The 21,427-nt window shown below is 38.0% G+C and overlaps 1 protein-coding gene across 3 annotated transcripts; it reads left to right on the forward strand.

The window, feature by feature from the left end:
* Window positions 1-2,283: 2,283 nt before the first annotated feature.
* LOC145781003 (enteropeptidase-like) lies at window positions 2,284-21,126 on the forward strand. 3 transcript variants are annotated; one of them, XM_082592703.1, is made up of 16 exons: window positions 2,284-2,386; window positions 6,128-6,223; window positions 6,492-6,619; window positions 7,320-7,409; window positions 8,041-8,173; window positions 13,451-13,561; window positions 14,739-14,803; window positions 15,146-15,306; window positions 16,130-16,237; window positions 16,950-17,101; window positions 18,209-18,369; window positions 18,752-18,905; window positions 19,485-19,621; window positions 19,872-19,967; window positions 20,534-20,654; window positions 20,794-21,126. In XM_082592703.1, exons 1-16 carry the CDS (start codon window positions 2,329-2,331, stop codon window positions 21,009-21,011), a joined length of 1,989 nt encoding a protein of 662 aa, XP_082448829.1. In that variant the 5' UTR covers window positions 2,284-2,328; the 3' UTR covers window positions 21,012-21,126. The 3 variants fall into 3 exon arrangements, with proteins under 3 accessions (XP_082448829.1, XP_082448838.1, XP_082448847.1); XM_082592712.1 differs by having other exon boundaries at window positions 20,537-20,654; XM_082592721.1 differs by having other exon boundaries at window positions 19,872-19,932; window positions 20,794-20,924.
* The last annotated feature ends 301 nt before the right edge of the window (window positions 21,127-21,427 follow it).

Consider the following 21,427-nt stretch of genomic DNA (forward strand, 5'->3'; position numbering starts at 1 on the left):
TAGCCTTCACTCACATCAAAACTTATTTGATGTATAGAAGTTTAAAACCACGAATCTAAAAAATCAAAAATAAACGAATGCAAAGATTCCCTGTCGTTCTGTAGCATTTTGCGTATTGCAAACCGGATCAGAAGTAAACGTGGAGTGTTCAACAGTCAGTGAAATGTGTTGTCGTAGGCTTTTATAATAAACTTATTCACAGACCAACCCAGTACGAAATCAATACGTTTAAGATGTCATAAGAACTAAAACTAATACTCGGTTTTGAAATTATTTAGCAGCAAACAAAATACGACAAGATTGCACAAACGGAATGCAAACACATCACATTAACAAACAAGGCAAGTGTATACTTTACGGTTTACGGCGGGTGCAACTTAATAGAACCGTCCTGTCCACCGCTAACACATTCTCTACTCACTAATTAAAATTAAAACGAATATAGGTCAGGCTCTAAGTGATGATAAGTGATACTTTTATATTACAATTGAAATTGAATTTCCTTAAAATAATACTTTTTAAACCGGTCAAAACTTGCAGCCATAAAAAGGGCCAAATAAGGCCAGATTTTCTGGCCTTATTTGCATCAATTTTTTTAGGCCAACTGCAATTTAAAAAGGCCAGTTTTCTGGAATTTGGCCTAAAAAAAGGCCATCTGGCAACCCTGTTTGGAGGAATAAAAAACGTAGAGTGCTTGATTATTTATGATTGTGATGTCATACAGTAGCTTATTGTAGGGAGTTTCGAAAAAAGTGTTATTATCACATAGCTAAATGGTTAGGGTATAGTGCTAGAGTCAGATGATCAAGCGCTTTAAGGAGTGAATGGTTAGTAATGTGTCGTTGCCCACTGTAACACAAAAGCAAATGATCCCTTTCAAACTAATTTAACAGCTTGCACTAGGGCTGTAAAATTCCAATCACCAAACTCGCTAAAAGTAAGACAGCCGGATTTCTTTTAAGATTTAAAAGTAAGACAACCGGATCTCAGACAACAGATCAACCATTTTTTAAATTGATTCAACGTCTGTAGAGGTTAAACCAATGTAGAAAACAGTTGATCTACTGGCTGAGATTGTAGTGAGCCAAGCACATGCAGAAACGCTTGATATAGTTCCTTGCACTGAAACTATTTTTATTTGTGTAGACAAATGAAGTACTGTAGAATAGTAGATAAATCACGTTCTGTTACTTAGTAGCCTATAGGCTACCGTACTTCAAAAGCACAGCTAACAAATTCTCCTATCAATTGACTTAGTGCAAACCTGGGGGTTACCTATAGGCCTATTTCAGGTCGTCTGTCAGGGGACACCCACCACCAAATTTGTCTGTCACATATATTTTTGTGAAGCTCAACACTCACACATTAATTTCCAATTGGTTTTATCCGGTAACTATTTCAGCTGACCTAGCTCAGTTAGGGGGGTCACCTACTTTAGGTCGTCTGTCAGGGGACACCCACCACCGAATTTGTCTGTCACATATATTTTTGTGAAGCTTAACACTCACAGATTAATAATCAGTTGGTTTTATCCGGTAACTTTTTCAGCTGACCTAGCGCAAATTTTGGGGGGTATAAAACTTGTCTGTCAGAGCCCCCCCCCACAACAAAAAATGTCTGTCACATACCAGACAATCATCTAGAAACAATTTACTTTACAACCAACTAAGTTTCAAGCGGTAACTATTTTAGCTGACCTAACGCATTTTTTGGGCCATGAAAAATGCCCCCCATACCCACCACCGGTGGCCCGGCAGACTTCCAGATTATGAGTACCCACATACCACCGGACATCGCTGTATGAATAGAAATTGGTAACTTTTTCACCTAAGGTGGACGTCGCGGGCTCCCGGTCTACTAAGCACTTGTTGACTAGAAAGCAACAACATTCTTTTTCTTGTGACAATCAATCGACTTTATGACATTCAATCAGCGGTGTGCCATCCCATCCAATTCTAAATTTAAGAGATCAAAATGAGTGGAAATTTAATTTCTTTTTATAAGCGTAAAATTATAGTGTTGCCAGATGAAAAACTTTGTTCTCAACTTTGGAAATTTTGTAGTTCTAAAAAACCAATGGGAGAAGTTTGGACGGGAAACTTGTGTTTAAGAGGATACGGACCAGACATTTTTTTTAAAGAAAAATACACATCATTAAGCCGACGAAAACTACGATGCGATTTGTGGAAATGCGCTGGTGCAAAGAATGCTATTCAGAAATTTTTTAAGCAGTGTTAGAGAAATCCACTTGGGGTTGTTTGGTAACACTGTACAGAAAAAAATTGCTGGTCTGACGTTGAAAGAAAAATTCTAGCATGTGTGTTTGCTATGCACCGTGTTCAACACTGTTTCGATGATGAAATTCCAGAAAATGCTTGGAAAAAAGGTAACAAAATTATATTCTAGTTGTAGTGAATATTTTCGACTTTCGTCCTCATTGTAGGCTATCTTATTTTCAGCAATAGGCCTACCCTCAGTTTTGCAACTAATACGGTAGTTTTTTTCCATAATGCATTTTGTGTTTTTGACATTGCTAATTACTATATATCGGTGGCTAACTTGAAATCATCTCATTGTTGATCTCAATGTATGGTCCAGATACAGGCTACATATTGTGCTTTAAATGGAGCAGTCTTTATGAAACAGTTAATGAAATCTCTTCTGAGAGTAAACTTAAACTACGCTGTCGTGAGATGCGCAGATTAATCTGTAAGAGCAAGGAATTGCTAGAAAATTTAGTTTCTGATGAAAAATATCATAGTAAATGACTTGACACATGTGAAGACGTAGCCTAAACCGAAAATTGCCGTTTCTTGTCGTCCTTACTCAGTTTTTGAGTGTAAATCGATAGTCGGCTTCATAGCCGAGTGGTGAGAGCCCTGAAACGGCAATCGAAAGGGCGCCGGTTCGACACCGCTCAAGAGCATGCGGCTGTGTCTGTGGCAGAACACTTAAAGGCACGCCTGAAGGTGGACACGAAGATTGGCTTTATTGCCTTCCCGTCTACTTAATCTAAATCTTCAACCACCAGGTGTAAGCCTGGATACGACAAACAAAAAATCGATGGTAGCCCTACTTATAGTAGCCTTGACAGGGAGGATTTATGGGGTACTTTTGGACCCGGTCCCGGGATAATTTTAGGTGCTCGTAACCTTTCCAAGGGACCCAAAAAATTGAAGAAACCTGCGAGTATTCTTTGGATATTGTGCGTTTTTTGTGGAAGTGTCTTGATTTTGGGCCCGAGAATCTCATTGGTACCGATAAGACTATACTGACGAAACCACACGTGTTCGGCGAAAACTTTAATTTGCCGATTTAGTGTGATAGCCTAGCCCTATACTGTCCAGTGTCCAGTGCTGTATTCGTAAAAAAATCACCATGTATACTGTCAGATTTACCAAAATGATAAATAATACACAACTTGCAAAATACTAACCTTTATTCAACCATAACATGAAATCAACATAAAATTAGGACGAGATACCAAATTGTTTGTTTTTCTATGAATGCATTCCAAACAACCTGCCGAAAGGAATCTACGTCTTTATCCTCTTTACAAATTTGGAACCTAGTATTCTTAGCTGATCGGTGGTTTAGCAGCCAGAATCTTACATATTTTTAGTGGTAAATTGAGCCACAGGTGGTCCATTGCAATTAATAAACATCAAACAGCTCACATTATCAATGAGCAAAGATACTCTTAAACCTGTGATAATATTGTTCATTAAACTGAAACCACGTTCACATTCTGCTGTCGAACAAGGTATAAAGTTGAAATAGCTGTCAAGAGAGACTTCAAATTATTGGGCACAATTTCAACTTTTTCACTAAAGTCTCTTAATTCTTGGATTGACTGTACAGTAAGGCAAACCGGGGCGTGTTGTCACAGGTTTGGGGTTTTTCGATTTGTGCTTTTGCTATACACAATGCAAGTGATTTGGTTATATCATTCGTACGCTGTCCACTTACACTTCCTTTTGCCACTAGTTAAACTTTTTAATCGCAAAAGGATTTCAAGAAAATCAAATTTTTGTAAAAAAAAAAATTGTGACAACACGCCCCAGCACGTGGCGTGTTGTCACAAAGCATGGGGTGTGTTGTCACAATATTTGTTTTTTTTTTACAAAAATTTGATTTTCTTGAAATTCTTTTGCGATTAAAAAGTTTAACTAGTGGCAAAAGGAAGTGTAAGTGGACAGCATACGAATGATATAACCAAATAACTTGCATTGTATATAGCAAAAGCACAAATCGAAAAACCCCAAACCTGTGACAACACGCCCCGGTTTGCGTTACAAAATCAAATTTTATTACGTGGAATTTACACTTATAAACAAGTTGAAACTAATTCAACAACTGCTTTGGGTCTTGTTTCCTTGCCTTCACATATCAACCAAGGGTTCGGTAGTTTATGCCAAATTTTGCTTTTGCTTCTCATAAGCTGTGACCATCATCACAGCTGTGACAACTCGCCCCGACGTACGCAGTCGGACAAAAGTTTTAATGGCGACTAGAAAAGGCACGCTATATAACTTCTAAAGTGTCAGCTATACTCCTAACATAATAAACTATAAAACTGATTTCATACTTGCGATCAGACTGCTCTTACGAAAGCGTCACACAATTTTGAAAAGTTAGTGAAATTTACATCGATGACCACATTTTTGATAATAATTTAATTTAAGCTAAACCTGCTATCTTTTCTTAACTTTGCTAACCTCAAAATGAAGATGACTCTTAACGAAGCACGTGCTACAAATATAGACTCGAAGCAGTCAGTGCAAGTACAAACAAAATTGCTGTGACAACACGCCCCTTGTGACAACAAGCCCCGGTTTGCCTTATTTCATCAATGTCAAAGTGTTTACAAATTCTTCTCACCTCTGCTTCTCCATGACGCAAATTTCCTTCCATCGTTTTTTCAGGTTGCAAGTTAGCAATATCAACCAGTAGCTGACCATTGTCAGTGTCGGCATTGTAGTGAAAAGTCTCATTTGCATTCTGCTAACAATGCTCTGAATGAATTGATTCGCGTTAATTGGCACCATTTTAGAATTCTGTATCAGAGGAATGTTTCTGAACATTTCCTTGGCTGCTAAAGCAAACTGTGTTTTTTCTCCCGGATTTTCCTCGAAACTCTCAATAATTCGTATTGTCCTTTTTATTAAAAGTTCGGCTCTAGGTAAAGTTGTACTTCGAGACTGAAGTTCAATGGATAATTCTTGCAGAACATCATACATCAGGAATCAGTAAGGATAGCATAGGGCTGGGCACTCTCTTTGGAAAACCAGAGAGTATACTATTAGTTGCTCAAAAAAGCAGAGAGTATAGCTTACTGCGTATACCGCCGTATACCTTCGAATACAGCACTGCTGTCTACTTTATAAAATATTTTATCACTCTTTGAATCCGTTTGGATCATCCGTGAAATCATATGAAGATTTGATGAAAAGTTTAGCAACGAAGTTTTGTATTGGAGCTATAGGCTTTAGTGAGGGAGAGTGAGAGAGAGAAAACTTTTATTTCATGTGCTGCGAGAATTGTATGGTACAATTATAAACAATACGAATAAAATAACAGGAATCAGCGGAAGACTATATCACTATATCAGTCATCGAGTCAGCTGCTTACCCTGTTCATAATGTGGCAATTATCAAGCTTAGGCAAATTACGTTGAAACAAGGTAGGCTAATGTTCAGTAATAATGAAAAGAAAGTATAGAAGTTGTTTGTTACTACAAAAGTAAAATCCGGTGGCTTTATTCAATTATTAAAAAAATGTTATGCCTTGCAAAATTAGAATGAGAAAAAAAATCTATATAAAAACAACAACTGCTAGCATAAAAACCAAATTAAAACACCAAAAGTAGGCCTAATCATAGTTTATAACTTCATACTCTAACGTAGTCAGTAGACTACAGGATGTTTTAAAATCGAACTGTCGCGATTTCGCTCCACAGCAGCTTGCGTGGACGCTTGGTGTCAAGCAATGATTCGTAGCCTAAGCTAGTATAAGGCTATTAAAAACCATGTTAAAAAGGTGGCGTTGGGGCAAACTATCTTTTTTTTTGAAAGTGTTGCTTTGAAATGCAAGGTTTTTTCAATTTTTGATACTCGTGTTCTCACAGATTTTGTACAGGAAATGGAACCTTTCACAACTATTCGGCTAGTCTGCTTTCATCTACTTTCATTTCTTTCCTCAGCAAGAGGGCGGGATGTTTTGGGTACGTACTGATGAAAATGTTCTATTATCCTTTTTAAGTTTTTCCAGTTTTTTGTGCAAAAGTGTAAATAAATTATGAATTTCTGTAGAAATCCAACTTTACTAGTGTCATCATTTTAGCAATGCCACTGATCTTTGCCTATTTATCACACATCAAAAAGTGTTTCAAATTGAATGAATCAGCTTACTTTTATTCTACTATCATAGTCTACTAGTGGATTAGCCAAGTTTAATAGAATATGTTGCTGCTAAAGTGTCATATTTTGTAGAAGAGGCATGTGTTGATGGGGGAGCCACATTTACGGAAGATTTTGGAAATATTTCATCTCCTAATTTTCCAAAAAGATATGCTAATAACTTGCGTTGCGTATGGATTATTCAAACTACTTTTAATAAGGTAGCCTATAAATCACTTTTCAATAGTTTTGCAATAGTATTTCATGTATGTTTGTGCAATAAGCTAACTTTCTTGTTATATCCGAGACTATTGATTAATTATTGATAAACAAAAGCTCACTGTTTATACGTTATCACGTGGTTGCAAAACTAGTTTAGTTTCATTTACTACAGTATTTTTTGTCTCCTAATAAATAGCCTAGGCCTACTGTAGCCTACTTCTTTTTTCTGGTAGCCAGTGTTAAGAAGATGAAATTTTTTTAACAAAAATAATGTAGGTATGTTTTTATTTTTGCAGCTACAAAACTGCACAGTGCATAAATTTCCTGTTCAATAAAATAAATAACACTTTACGCTGCTATTTTTAATGGCGAGCCAAACAAGTCATTTCGCGGGCCCGTAATTATAACACGTTAGTTTAACGTTGAAAATAAAATTTCTTCTAAAGTCGTTCTATTCCTGAAGAGCAACAGTGATGACAGGGCATGTGCACCTTTGAGATTACCAAAATAAATGATGTCTTCAAAATAGTTAGTTTTAGTGACATCATTTTAATGAAAAGAAGAAGCAAGAAGAAGAATGAAAATGCGGTTATTTTATTGTGGAAAATAACTTGCGTTTAATCTCGAAACATAACGATTGAATTGTGAGAACTTGGTTTTTTACTCGATTACAGAATGTAGCAATATTATTGATTTCAGCGTATAGAAGTCTCTTTTCAACTTTTTCGTTTGGAACTTTCGAAAGCATGTCAATACGACTTTTTAGAGATCTATGATGGAAGCGATAGAGTAAGTATGTGCTGACTATTACAGAGGTTCTCAAAGCTAAACTTATCTCAAAATGTGAGAGATTTACAAAATTGTTTAATTAAATTTTTTTTTACATACCGTGTATTTTGTACTTTTTGTTCTATTGAAACGTACTGTTGAGGCAAGTCGTGCTGCACAAGCACATAAACGCAGTAATATTAAATGCAGTCCACTCTGCACATAAATACGCCCACACTGCACCACACCTTTCTGTTGTTAGTGAAGCCTCTGTCCACAAACACGGTCAATTACAACTTTTGTTTTTTGTATGCTTTAATTAGGCAGTTAAATTTTGATCTTGACCATCTTTCGGTAGCCTATTCCATAAATACATATTGTAGGCTATATTTGAAAGTAATTTCAAGAACATTGTTGACATTTTTTTTCTGTTTTAGCAAATTTCCGAATGTAATCTATCCGGGACTTGGGAAGTTATTTTCAATTGTCCAATATCACCAGTAGCGTGGTATCGCATTGTTGTATATCATGTTACGTTGCAAGCACACAATTGCACAAAAAAGCTCATTGTAATTCACTTTGTACCTGAAATAGCCTCAGTGCAACTTATTTTGTGTGGTTCAAATCGTATTTTATGTTAGCTATATTTCAGTACACAGGTACACGATTTTGTGGGAGGACTACTCCAAGACCGTTTACTTCGTCATCAAGTAGAGTGTCTGTCATCTTTCACTCTGATGGAAGCGGGCAATACGTTGGTTTTCGTCTCAACTGGCTTACAAAAGGTACACAGCAAATTACTATTGCCATAAAATGGGGTTAGTTGTACTGTAAGATGCTTTGATATAAAACTAGCAACTCTCGTGATACAAATCTTGGATATTCTTCAACACCCTACAAGATCGAAAAAGCGCCCCTTTCCTTAAGCAACTATCGAACATAAGGGGGGAGGGGGTAATTTTAACTTTAGCCCTGATTTTAGGATAACTTACAACTGTACATTCTAAGACCACTGGAAACATGAAAGAAATCTAAATCCAACACTCCCCTCCCTACCCTGAAAATTACTTTTCGCGTAAAATTGCCTGGTGGGCTATTGCATTGACGTCACTTTTTGTTTAAGGCATATAAAGTTTAAATATCATTTTAATGAAAAGAAAAAGAATGAAAATGCGGATATTTTATTGTGGAAAATAACTTGCGTCCAATCTCGAAACACCACGATTGAATTGTGAGAACTTGGTTTTTTACTCGATTACAGAATGTAGCAATATTATTGATTTCAGCGTATAGAAGTCTCTTTTCAACTTTTTCGTTTGGAACTACCAAAACAGCACGTTAATAATGTTGCAAGACAGCCGCAAACAGTTTTTTCTAGTCTTAGATTGTCGTAATACACGGGAAAGGTCATTAAAATGCGCATGCGCAAAAGCGTACCGAAAATACAGATATTCTGTATTGAAGGAATGGAAAATAGGCTACCACATTATATTGATCCAAGGGTATTTACAGCTTTTGTCACACAGGTATGCCTTCTTAAGTAGCCTACACATATCATTCTTACAAAAGTAGAACTTTAAACCTTCTTTGATATGATAGATATGTAGTAACTGACGAAGCCACATTTATGTGGCAAAAGCTTCGCAATACACTTGAATTTGATTGATTGATTGAATCTTTATCCTCAGACTGGGAAAGCTTCTTGCAAAGCTTAATCCTGGCAGTTTCGCATACTTCTAAAGGATTTGAATTACTGACGCAGGCCCGGTCACCGAGATTAACAGAGTGGAGTTTCCGATTGTTGAAGTTTTGTTGCCGGGAAATTATTCCATCCTCTAGATGCCGCTGAATGGAGAGCAATCCTTAACGTGCGTTGCTCAAGCGCACGCCAGGAGAGTCGATCCAGCGCCGCTTGATCTTGAAGCTTCTTCGTTCCAGAAGTCACCCGCTAACCAAGTGAGCTATTGAGGCAGTTTGTCAATTTAATGCGGTAGCCTAATCTCCTTCTTTAATTAGTATTTACGCAGTATGCATCCATTTGAATCACTGGTAAATTCAAAAGATTGAAAAGTTTATTTACGAAGTCATATTTTCGGATTTTATATTGAGCTGACCAAATTAACAAATAAAATAAATATAATCATATCCTCTTAAAATCCATTTCTAAACGTTCACAGGCTTTTTGCTCTTTTGTATAAGTTAGTGCATGAATAATTCTGTAGGCTTATATAATTTTTGTGCGAATAGGCTACATGTAAAACTCTACTCCATATAACTACATAAATTCGAACGTTTTCGGCAAAACTTCCTTGGCCTCGTCAGGAAAATAATTTAAATCATCCAAACAAAACAACAAATATTCGTGAAATGTTAATAACAAGTGACTGAAGTTACAATCTTAGATTTGTGATAGTTGCTATTATTGCTAGAACGTAGTGATGGCAATCGTCTTGGCCAGTGGTTCCCAACCTTTTTGTCTTGGTGACCCCCTTTAAAAAATTTCGTAGATACCGCTATACCCCCACTTATATTCTTTCCTAAATGCAAGTATACTATTAACAAATAATAGCCTACAACAAAAGGCAGCACTAAAAATGTTTTTCTTGCATTTATTGACAAATCAATGCGATGGTTGACCTTGTAGGTCTGCAGCAACCGTGAAATTCGAGGTTGCGTGCTAGACAGAGCCAGTCTCATGTCGTCTTCCACATCCATTCTATTTTTTTCCTATAGCTAGTAGCCTATAGGTTTTACAATAAGCAACATGCTAGCAAATATAACATATCTTTCAACCACTGACTTAAAAGGATTGGTGGTATTGCTGGTTCGCAATTGCTAATTGCTCACTTAAATTAAACAACCAGCATTTCAGTCCCAGTTGAAAATATCTATCATTATGATTTTAAAAACACAAAGCTATTGCACTGGTATAATGTTCAAGTTCTCTCTTCCTACTACACTACAAATAAATACTCAAACAGACCACAAACTACTAGCAGAAGGGCTAATCTCGTTGCTAGGAACTCATTGCCGTGTGTTTATATCACCCGCAACCGCTTCATTTCGGTTTCATTTCTGTTAAAACTACCGACATGAAATCTAGACCGCCACGAATCTCATTTCGGTCATCGCATGTGAACAGACTACGAGTCTGGCAGACTAACCGAAACGGAAAATTTTCATTTCGGGCGCAATGAAACGTCATGTAAACGTAGCCTAAGGCACATACTACTAGCGGACCGGTACCTCGTCCTACTTACATTCACTTTTGTTGTTGCATGAGCAACAGCTTCGCGACCCCCTATAAAATTCTCTGCGAGCCCCAGGTTGGGAACCACTGGTCTAGGCTTACTTGTCATTATGAAACAAGTCCAATGTGCATCTATCGATATCGGGTCAAGCTAGTCAATATCTATGGATGGCTGAGTTATAGATGTAAGGTTACGCTGGCTGGGCTTCCACCGGTGTACAGCGCAGTGGCTCCGAGAGGGGGGGGGAAGTCGGGCTACTTTCCCCCCTAGCATAAAATTGTAAAGGAAAAACGAGTAGTTTTTCGTTTTGTCACTTTTGAGGGGGGCCCATTTTTACTACTAAAATAAAAATTTATCAACCTAAAAGTAAACAAATTTTTGAATGAAATGCGTAGTTACAACTTTACAAGTATTTTTCGATCATTGTTATGTTGTTCTAACTTGAAAACTAGTGCTGCTTTGCCTAAGCGTGCAGGCTATTATGTTTGCTTGACCAACTGTACCTTGACATGAAAACTGCGTTTGCCAGGCATACGATAATGGATCCAACATATTTGGAAAAGTGTCCAAGCAAAATTGAAGAAAGTAAACCCTTCTTGCCTATTTTCTGCTTATGGATGTCATTGCTTAAATGCACTACAGTTGAAGTTCATGGTGTGCACTGTTGTCCAAATATTATACCATTTTTGAGTACCGGTACCTGTAGTGTAATTGATCGATTAAGCTTACTGTATGTCATTATCAATTGCAGCCAAGCCAGATAGGAAATTCTAAAAAAAGCTATACCATTTCCAAGCAGCCTACTTGAGCAGTTTCAAACCTGTGCTTCTCTGCATTATGTAGCCTAGATTACAGTCCTAAGCGAGATTCACTCTACTAACCTATTTATGCAGCGATAAAGAACTGTTTAATGTTTTTCGGCCCCAGAGGAGGCTCACACGACAACGACGAATGGGCAATAAGCTGATGAATTTAATGAAGTTAAAGGAAGATGTAATCAAAGTTACAGAAAGCTGGAAAGTAGGCTACTCGCAAGCTTAAGTTGTTGTAGGAACTATGAATTAAAAAAAATATATTTTTCTTTGGACAGAACGCTCCAACAACTCCGCTTCACCAGCTCAATCTTACAAACGAAATTTATTCTATTGTACGCTATGTTGCAAAGGATTCGCTAGCTCTTAGTAGGCCTAGTTTATTCACAAATGTATCAACAAACTCAGATATCATCGATAAGTTTGAAGTCCTATGGAAATATCTGATGTATGTCTGATGTGTAGTTGTAGGCATGCTGGAACAAATTTAGACAAGTTGTAGGACTACAACAATGACATTTTGGATAAGTTGGTAGGCTACTTTTGAAAGAAAGCTACCCAGAAAACTTGAGCTGCAAACCGGAACGCATCACACCATGATATCCACTTAAGGAAATCATTGATTGCAACTTTCGAAACACTTTTCCAAGTATTTTTGTTGCTTTGAAAATTTGTTGCCTAAACCAGTACCTCCAACGGTTGCGAATTGAAAACGTGGATTTAGCACACAAAAATTTGTAAGATTTGTTTACGCACCACCACGACTCAAAACCGAGAGAACAGTTTATGCATGTTGAGCATCAAATTAGACCTTGCAAAATCTTTATTATTTGATGCTGTGATCCGTAACTTTGGATGGCAAAAGGTTCGGAATAGATTGAATGCTTTGTTGAGCTATTTTCATTGCCCGCATTGTGTGTTTACAATTTTTCCTTTATCTACTGTAGGTTATACTAAAATTACCACCTATAGCAATTTCGATTCACAACATGTCTGGAACCAACGCAGACGCAGTGACGCAGACTTGTCAAGGGAGTAGACGTTATCACCGACCCAAAAGCGGCTCTTACAGGATTCCACACAACGAACAGACAAGTATTCATCAGCAAACACGCCCGCACTGCTTTAACACTGTAGAGAGTTTAAACAAACTATACTGCATTCTTTGGAGATGGTGCATTTTTCTGGGAAGTATCTTTATTTGGGGCCGGAAAATCGTTTTGGTATGGGACCTAAATTCTCCTCTCAACGGCCGTGGCCAAAGGCACCATGTATGAGGTGTGCATGTGCACATCATACAACTTTACTGCGATTTCTTCAAGAGAAAATATTGAGCAACAATGGCAATTTTGCTGCAAGTGTAGTCGAGTGATTTTCATAATTATTGAAAGAAGTTTTTTCATATAGATAGACACGTTGTTTAAAATCGAAACTTTAAACGAATTCAATTTCAGGATGAGGAAAGTAGCCAAGTGTAAGACATATGATGCAACGCATGATACAAATTCGTTACCGGTACTTGTATTTTTGCTGAAAAATTGGGCCCACTTTTCATATTGTTTCCCGACCAGTCATGATTTCTCTCGGAGGCCCTGTGTACAGGTTAACCAAAAGCCGTTGTGCCAAAGCTCTCCATATTAGGCTTGTGGGTAAAAAAACAATCGGGGAAACACGAAAAGTTTCAAGAGAAAACGGTTTGGACGGAAATTTCAATTTTTTTCCCAGAGACTTAAAATGTCCTGTTGTATTCTAAAACCAGGGCCAAAGTTGGATTTGAAAAAAAAAGCCGATTAATCTCCCCCTAATAATACTGTAGGCCTACATTACAACTTGCTTGAAAGTATAAGCAGTGATTTTTGCTTCCAGCTTTTCTTAGCATCGAGCGAAGTCCCGTGATTGAAAGTCAAATGCCTTATTTTCTTCCGGCGTCCCTCACCCATTGTCGCCAGTAGGCTACTGTAAAAACCAGAATCATCTTTATTTACCGTATGTATTAAAGATCGCTGCAGCTCGACACAGTACTCCTGTTGGAATGGAAGGTGCATTCCAGCCGCACAGCACTGTGACAACGTAACACAATGCGCTGATGGAAGCGACGAAATAGAATGCGGTAAGGAGAGATATGTAGGATTTATGTCTATTTAATCATACTCTTTGATGATCGCTTCAAATTTGGTTTGTTGATTGTTTACATAAACTTCCCTAAGGTTTTCTAGACTCTGGAATCATCTTGTCATCAGTTGATGTTGATAATGACTTGAGGTTGTCATCTATGGATCGTTTAGGTTGGATCCGGACAGTGGGCTCAATTTTAACCACCCCAGTCTAAACCGAACATCGGATCAAATGTTTTTTCATTAAAATACTGCATCCGGTTGTCACAAAAAGTGCTTCAAAAATTCAAATTTAAAAGCAACCTGGAGTACAACCGTCACCTTCGACATAACATTCAACACTTTCGACATGTTATCTCGAAGGTCACGGTACAACCCGCTCGTTTGTGACGTTACCACCTGCAAATCGTTACACTTTTAGGCTCAAGTTTTAAACGATGCTTGACTGAAACTCCGCTTGCTTGAGAAGAGCTTGCCGTTAAGTTACGTTTATTTTGAGCGACCTTTTTGCATTCGACTCTAAAAGTACAATAATACAATTCTTTAGTGACGCTGTTGTATTCCACAAGCATACGTATATGGTTAGAAGGTTGACGTGTTTTTTGGTTTGCTGTTTTTTTTTATACACAGTTTTGGTTTTGAATCTTTATCCTCGGACTGACAAAGCCTTGATGGGTTATTTCTGGTAGTTTCGCATACTTGCAGAGGCTTTTGACGCAGGGCCGGTTACCGAGATTTGCAGAGTGAAGTTTTCCGATTGTTGAAGTGTTGTTGCCGGGAAATTATTCCATTCACTAGGTGCCGCTGAATGGAGAGCAGTCCTGAAATGCGTTGCTCAAGCGTACACCCCGAGAGTCGATCGAACCAGCGTGATCTTGAGCCGGGCGCGTAATCATTGAGCCAACGTGGCGGACTATAAAACTATTCCATATTTTTTTGTTGTATCTAGGCTTAAACACGGTGGTTGAAGATTTAGAAGTGTCCTGCCAGAGACACAGCCGCATGCTCTTGAGCGGTGTCGAACCGGCGCCCTTTCGATTGCCGTTCCAGCGCTCTCACCACTCGGCTATGCAGCCGACGACGATTTATACACAGATAGCTTACACCAAACAATATATAATTAATAGAGTGCATATACTCTAATATGTGCTTACTTGAATTCTTGTCAATTAGCTCACGCAATTGGGGATTCCTTTGATACATGCGGGAAGCAGGGACACGCCCCGAAGTTCACATGGGTTAGTTTTAGTCAAGGTGAAACAGAACGTAACAGTGAGTTAGTATAACAATTGGACGACGACGCTAAAGCTCTTGAAACTTTCAGACGATGTTTTTAACATTAAATTTACTTGTTATCACCAATGCAATCAGCTTTAGTAGAATTCATGTATAAACGTTGAGGTAAAATATAGTTTATTTTTTCCAGAATACCAATAGTAGACATTATTTCTGCTCTGTCACTCGACGCGTTCATCCCGTGATTATAACTTTCTTGCAAATGAAAACAAGACATTTTAATATCAGGCTAAACATTCAGACAACGCCATTCTTACCAAAATGACGCTTGTATTGTTTTCCAGAGCCCCAGAATAGTTGGTGGAAGCAAAGCTGTGAAAGGATCATGGCCGTGGCAGGTTGCTTTGACACCTGCCAGCACAGCAGGAATATTTTGTGGTGGATCAATTATTCACGAAAAAGTTATATTGACTGCAGCTCACTGTGTTGATGACTATTTAAACAAGTATGGCAATCTAATCTACTGGCGATTCTAGCATTCCAGTTGCAAAAATTGATTTTATTTATTAACTTACTGATCAGATGAATGTTGCAACCAGTTATAGAAACAATAATTGTCCTGATGAACATCCAAACTTTTCAGTATTCTGACTATTTTAAATACTGACTTTGTGAGTGTGACATAGTCTTCGTATGAACCTTCTTGGTCGAGGGTCTATTCTTGTACCAACCCATAGGATGATATTTTCTGGACTCCACTGGAGGTTGCCAGAGAGTAACCTGTCTTTGATCTCATCATTTGAGACACGCTGACCTTCTGGTCCATTTGGTGGGCGCAAGATGCTGTATAGCCATTAATGATGTGGTCTGTTCCACAGCGCGACCTTCGCAGGGAGGATATACCATTCCCTGCGAAGGTTGCGCTGCAAATTGCTTTTAGGAAACATAGTCTACGTTGAAATGAATTGTTCTTGTTATAAATACAGTACTTCAAAATGCAATGCATTATCGAAATCAAACTCAACTAATAAAGTTTGAACTAAATTTTAACTGAGCCTAACGCATTTGGTTCATAAACAGTAGCTTTTACAATTTGTTGGAAGTTACCACAATCATTTATATGCATTGAAAAGTTATTACAAGTGATTAACCTGCGGTGGTTTAATTATTTTGAAGTGGTAGTCTACGTGGGTGATAAAAAAATATTTTTGGTCACTACATTTCTTAGCTGACATTCTTTCGTCACCCTGTTATCATTTTGTCACTATCAGTGTTTGTGATGCGACGTAAAGCTGTACTAGCTTCACATCTCTACCATTTACTTTTAGATTAGATTCATTTCGCGTGGTGGTTGGCAGGCATTCTACGAGAGGAAACCCCGGAGAACAAGTGATGAAAGTTAAACGGATTATTGTTCATTCGCAATTCGAAGTTGGGTGAGGAGCTGCATAGCAACCTCATTGCAATTTGCAAGCTACCCTTGAACAAGAAACTTTACACTTTTTCAGAATCCACGTGACAAATCCGATATGACCTATGAAAAAATGTAACATTTTGTTAACCAGTAAACATAACCTTTCTAATGTCGCAGGCAATTTAAAGAGCATCGAGTTTTCTTATCCTTTAATCTGAAACGTCACAGTGCTACTCAAAACGTCGAACTAAATATAAAACTTACTTTAGTTTTTACATTGATAACAATGTCGCTTGGGTGTATTGGGATTGATCAATTAAATTTCTTCAGCCATAGCTAGCTGTATGCCGCCATTTCAACATAGGCTATTTTGTAATCAGCATCATCAGTGTTTTTCACATTCTGATAGTTTGCAATAAGAGTGTAGTTTAAATGCCTAAGTCACATTTTGCTAATTGGAGTTAGCGTTGGAAAAAGTGCTTTGGCAGTCATCTCAATATTGTTGCTAAGTGTTAGCACGAAAAAAGTGCCAAAGTTCACTTTGAAAAGTTCACATAGATTTCACGACACGCAAAACTTTTGTTTTAAAAGTAAGTAAATCCTGTCTCAAGTTTGGGAACTTATTTCTGGACCTTGGCACTTTTAAAAATACACTTTCCTGTGTCGTAATTCCAATTATATTTCTGAGTTTTTGGTCTTGATTTGATTGAATCAGTTTATGCTAATTTTTGCAGCATATTGAAAAACGATTTGGCTGTGGTTGAACTTGAAGCAAATATTGTCTACCAACAAAACGTCCGGCCGATTTGTTTTGCTCAGCCGAACGATAAACGCTTCGATCCACCCACTGGTATGATATGTATTGCCACCGGGTTTGGTGATTTGGGTAAGCCGTTGTAAATCGTAACATATAGATACTAGAGAAGGAACAACCTCCGGCCACTTTTTACAACTCCGGGACCTCAGACAATAGTGGCTCTGGCCTGTAGCCGGAGGTGTGTGTGCCAACTGTGTGCGGCTGTAGTTAAGTTTATGACTTTGGATAAATAATAATAATGCTTGTTTTTATATAGCGCTGTATCCATCGCGGAATGCGTTGCTCCTCAGCGCTTTACAAAGCAGACAGTGTCAATGCGGCTATATGTCTTACGTATTACACGCATCCATTCCATTGCTCAGTGCCAAGCAGGAATACGATTCAATACCATTTTTAAAAAGTCTTTGGTATGACCCGACAGGGTATCGAACCCATGCCTACCAATTCAGAGGCGGACGCACTAACCACTAATAAGCCACCGAGCCGGTGTAATTTTTAAAATGTAATTTTATGTTTGATTGTGGCATTGTAGTAATACAAGAATACACAGACAATTACATATTTTGGCTGTAACATTGGTATTAAATGTACATGTAAGATTGAAAATGGGTTCAAGGAAGTCAGTAACAATCTTCCATGTCTTAAAAACAATACTACATCTGGTGGATAGAAACACAGCCAAACTGCTGGATAACTATTGATTATATGAACAAGATATTAACAAAGGCCGGAAGTCCCGGCTTCCAGCCGTAGTTGACATTGTCTGGCCGAAACATCTGGCCTCCGGCCAAAATCTTGCCTCCGGTGCGTCACTACTTGTTGTGTTCTTGTGCTTTCTTCTACTGGTGGAGTAGTCTACACTCTACGCTACAGGATTGTGCCATAGAAGCAAGCATAGTGCTTTCCTACCTTTTATGCTTTTCTCAGGAACAAACTCTCCACTAAAAATAAACTTCATCACCGCGAATGTTTTGCTGTCAATGTGGACTCCATTTTTTCTCTGCAAGAAAGTAGCAAGTCAAAAAGTTTAGTTTTATTTTAAGTGGAGACCTTGTTCCTGAGAAAAGCATAATTACGATAAACTGGCAAAAACAGATATTTATTTATTTTTAAATAAACAGAAAGGTGTTTATTTTATGCTGACAAACAACAAGTGACGTTCTTTAATCTTTGCAGATCCCACAGCCAAGGGAAAGGTTTATTCTGAAACTTTATACCAAGCTCGCTTGTTGATTTCAAACTTCAAACAGTGTCAAAGTTATTATAACTCCAGGTCTAATGCTGATTTGACTGAAGCTCAGCTGTGTGCGAGTGCTCCAGGAGTTGATACTTGCCAGGTTTATGAACTTCTTGGTGTACCCTGAGTATTGAACCAGTATTGCTAAGTCTTGGCGTTTTTTTGTTGTTAACAAAGTCCGGCGATGATTTAACGTAGCTGGTTTTTTAGGGTGCTTTGCAAGTTTAGCGAGATTGGTCAAGCATCGGGCTACTTTCAAAAAAACAGCACTTTTAATTAATGTCCTCCCCCCCTACTTTTAGCAAATAGTTTTTCATCCCTTTCTTTGCTTCTAAAATATTTTATGTAAAGACCTATTGTCCTATAGTCGCAACTCGCAGGCTTATGTTATCGTTGGCTGACGCAAGAAGTGCTATGTGATTTCATCTTCTGACAGATCTACGTCTGCTTTAAGAGTTTTCATTGCAGGTCTGTGCTTCCAGGGTGACTCTGGGGGACCACTAATGTGTTTATTTGGTGATGACCAGGACACCTGGTATCAGGTTGGCGTCACATCGTTTGGAGTCACGTGTGCACATCCCCGGTTTCCTGGCGTTTATCAAAGAGTTGGATTTCATTCTGGTTGGATTCGTAAAAGTAACTTTGTTAACTATCTAAATTGTTCTTGTAGTCTTAGTCAGTGGAAACAATAGGCTTCTGCAGTAAAAGTATGTCTTTATTTGAATCTGAAGTTGTTTGGTTGTTTTCACTTTTTTGTATCGAACGGAAAGGGCAACGGTGAGAACAATGTGTGGGGTAAAAACGAAGAGGGAAAAAGACTGAAGAGTTGATGGATATGCTGGAGATAAGGGAGACTATTGAACAACTGGCAAGGGTAAATGGAGTAAGCTGGTATATGGGCATGTACTAAGGAGGGTGGAAGGAAGTTTTCCTCGAAAGGCATCGACTTTGAAGGTAGATAGGAAGAGGAAACAGGAACATCCAAAAAGAACATGGAAAGAACATGTAAAGAATGAGGCAGACAAAAAAAAAAGATGCGGTATACGAGATATGTCCGGAGAAAATTAAAATTTTTGCCAAAGGATGAGTATTCGTGTTTGTACAAAGAGCATAGTATATGGCGGCCCCAGGTAACGTATAGCCTATTACACTCAAATAATTTTTTTGTACAACCTATTTATATGTAGACTAAGGCATAGCTTACGTTGCTTGCAGGAATTGAGTGGATAGAAGCTTGTGAGAAAGGAGTAACAATGACAGAAACAGCTGGTTCAATATCTTCACCCAACTATCCGCGGCATTATTATAACGGTGACAATTGTAGGTGGAAAATTGTTGCATCACCAGACCAGGTAGTCTGAAAACACTGTAGGCTAGGTTGTTTAAAACTTTATCCTACAGTTTTACACAGTAATGACTATAATTAGCTGGTTAAAAACATTTTATGACTACTACGGTTATTTCTAAACGTTTTATTTCTGTATAGGGTTAATACTGACACTAATATGGAAGCGGATTAGTCACCCATTTCGATGTCTACCAAATCCCTGCGGTAAAAAGTATGATATTTTGCTAGAATTAACAATGCTTCTTATATTTCAGATCATTCGAGTTCAATTTCTCGACTTTAACCTCCACTCTCTATGCAACAATGTAAAAGTTGGTGATTATCTTCTTGTCTTTGACGGCAGTGTGATGGTGACTATCTTGTTGCTTAGTTCTTCTTTGTATGAACGGTGAGCCGATCCTTTTGGCCACTCCGGGGTCGAGAGGATCTGACTTTTACCACCAAGTTTATAAATCTTCATCTATATAGGTTTAAAAATATCATCAAAAGTCTTTCATCTGAGAGCTGTATTTTACAATTATTAAAATCCACTTCAAGAATTACGCTTTTTTGTTCAGAAAATTATTAAATAAAAAGGTATTTGATTTGAATTTATACTCTTCACTAGGCTATTTTTGAATACACGCCAAATGAAGTCCGAGACTTAAACTGAAAATAATAACTACCGCCTTTAAATGCTAAGTTTCACGTTAAACTACATTTTGAGAAACTAGACTAATTTGTTGATGTAGAAATCGTGCTCGTGTAGAAAACGTCCAAAAGTTTGTTTACTTAAAGGCTTTGTTTATGAGTGCCTGGGCTGGGAGGAACAATTTAGGCTACTGTATTTTAATGAAAATTGAAGCTACAAGAAGTGTCGTAATTCTGTTTAACTGTAGCTCAGCAAGAACACAAACCTAGCTTTTTATTTTTGCAGCAGTATCGATACTGCGGGCCAATGACACCAGTGTCATTTACCTCAAAACAGAGCCAGGTATCTTTTCAATTTACAAGTGATAGCAGTGGAAGTGCAAGTGGATTTATGATCATTTGGAATAGTAAGTTGGGCACATAAGCTATTATCAATTCTGTTGGTAGAAACCTGCCTAAGATAGATAGAACAAGCTTCACACTGCACTTAGCCTTTTTATTTCTACTTAAATGCAGGATACATTTAACATACAGTCTATATCTTAGTGGAGAAGCGTCCCATACCTATCACCAAAACTGACATCAATCCGGGAGTCACCCCTCTTATCGTTATCGGAAAACCGGGAGACGTCGATAAAAACGGCGACGCAACTCAGCGCATTGATGTTTTCGGTCAAGGGGACAAATCTTCTTCTGTCATCGTTCAACCACACTACGAGTTTCTCTGGGTGAAACTTTTTTGTATCTTATGTATTTTGTACTAAACAATAAAATATATTTGAATTAAAGGGATGCGATCATTTGTAAAGTCATATAGACCCCAATCAAACAAAAATGGAAGACGCCATACTCGAGTTTCACCTTGTTTGAAATTCTCAGTGGTGCATATCCATAAATGTTGACCGGAAATCGAACTGTTTTTGACGGAAATTGTGGTCGTCTCTGACTTGAACCTCCGTCGAGATAGTAGGTCCAGTATGCCGTTCTAAACCGCTCGGCCACGTCTCAAGAAAGTGAAGCTGTTGTTAACTGCAGTCTAGTGGTGTAATCTTCTGTCTGAGATGTTCATCAGGACGACAACAATTCCAACTTCCAAACCTATACCAAAGTCATAATTTATTTTACTGTAGGCCTATAAGCACAAAAGCCGAGTAACGCAACTAGATTTGACATATTTACA

The sequence above is a fragment of the Aplidium turbinatum genome, chromosome 1 (genome assembly GCF_918807975.1).
Source record: "Aplidium turbinatum chromosome 1, kaAplTurb1.1, whole genome shotgun sequence".
Lineage (NCBI taxonomy): Eukaryota > Metazoa > Chordata > Ascidiacea > Aplousobranchia > Polyclinidae > Aplidium > Aplidium turbinatum.

Bases quoted from the DNA above. Each gene is read 5' to 3' on its own strand.
- LOC145781003 (XM_082592703.1), top strand. From the start codon at position 2,329: ATGCACCGTGTTCAACACTGTTTCGATGATGAAATTCCAGAAAATGCT. The intron at 6,224-6,491 runs GTACGTACTGAT...CATATTTTGTAG, and splicing joins AAGAGGGCGGGATGTTTTGG to AAGAGGCATGTGTTGATGGG. The intron at 13,562-14,738 runs GTAAGGAGAGAT...CTTGTCAATTAG, and splicing joins AAGCGACGAAATAGAATGCG to CTCACGCAATTGGGGATTCC.